Source organism: Merops nubicus, unplaced genomic scaffold (assembly GCF_000691845.1).
Source record: "Merops nubicus isolate BGI_N331 unplaced genomic scaffold, ASM69184v1 scaffold41335, whole genome shotgun sequence".
In the NCBI taxonomy this organism is placed as follows: Eukaryota; Metazoa; Chordata; class Aves; order Coraciiformes; family Meropidae; genus Merops; species Merops nubicus.
In genome coordinates this window covers 14,210-15,080 of record NW_008609679.1, presented here as the reverse complement: position 1 = coordinate 15,080, position 871 = coordinate 14,210, and the positions used below count along the sequence as shown (strand labels likewise).

Below are 871 nucleotides of genomic sequence, written 5' to 3'. Positions count from 1 at the left end.
GGGAAAGGTGCAGGGCTCACTGTAGAAGTTCTCTACGATGAGATGCTCAGCCATGAAAGGAAGGAAGGACAACTCTTCAGAGCAAGTGACCTGGTTTGGTGTTTCTGGGTACATGTGAAGCATGACTAGTGGGTCAGCACAGAAGGGCCTAGCCAGCTGCATGCGCCGGGTCTCAGTGCAGATGGACACATTGTCCGCGGGGCCACGGGAGCTTCTGCCATCCATCAGGTGCTGCATTTCACCTGGAAACACACCGTTACGTGACAGGGTGAACAACTCACAGCCAACAGCAGAGAACGCTCACCTGGACTTACCAACCCTTGACATTACTGGCATTTTCCAGAAGAGGCTTTCAATGCACTCGTGCCATCTCAGAATGGTGTTAGCTATAGAGCAATGTCCCATTTGAAAACACAAGAAAGCACAGGTCAGCAGCCCTGATTAAAATAAAAAGCCACTAAGCTTCCTAAAGGCAACAGCAAACGGTGTCCTTTCACCTCAGCTTTAGAAACTAAGAGAATCTACCCTCATGTACTCCACATAGGTTGAGCTTGCTCCAAATCCATAAAAACCTTCATCTCTACAGATGATAAACCAAGTAGGCCAATATCTGAGGTATTCTCTTCACCCTCTTTTCCTCACAGAAGAAAAATTTAATCTAGAATTCCAGTAACAGAATCCCTAGCTACAAGAAAAAGCCTTCAAAGAAATTTTTTTCTCTCTATTACTTTGCTGTCTTGTTCACTATACTAATGTAATTAGATGGAAAACTTGTTCAGGAGATGTATCTCAACCTTAAACTTCTGTCTGTCAGGTATTACATTCAGTCTCCGCAGAGTTTACAAAAACTTTAGAGGATGATTTTCTGCTG

The 871-nt window shown here is 44.3% G+C and overlaps 1 protein-coding gene across 1 annotated transcript in view; it reads right to left on the bottom strand.

Annotated features, from left to right (window-relative positions):
* The window catches only part of ASCL3 (achaete-scute family bHLH transcription factor 3), a 561-nt gene extending 324 nt beyond the window's left edge, over positions 1-237 (bottom strand). Inside the window, exon 1 of the mRNA XM_008940654.1 lies at positions 1-237. This exon is cut by the window's left edge and continues 324 nt beyond it. Coding sequence (XP_008938902.1) covers positions 1-237 — 237 coding nt within the window.
* Between the last annotated feature and the right edge of the window lie 634 nt (positions 238-871).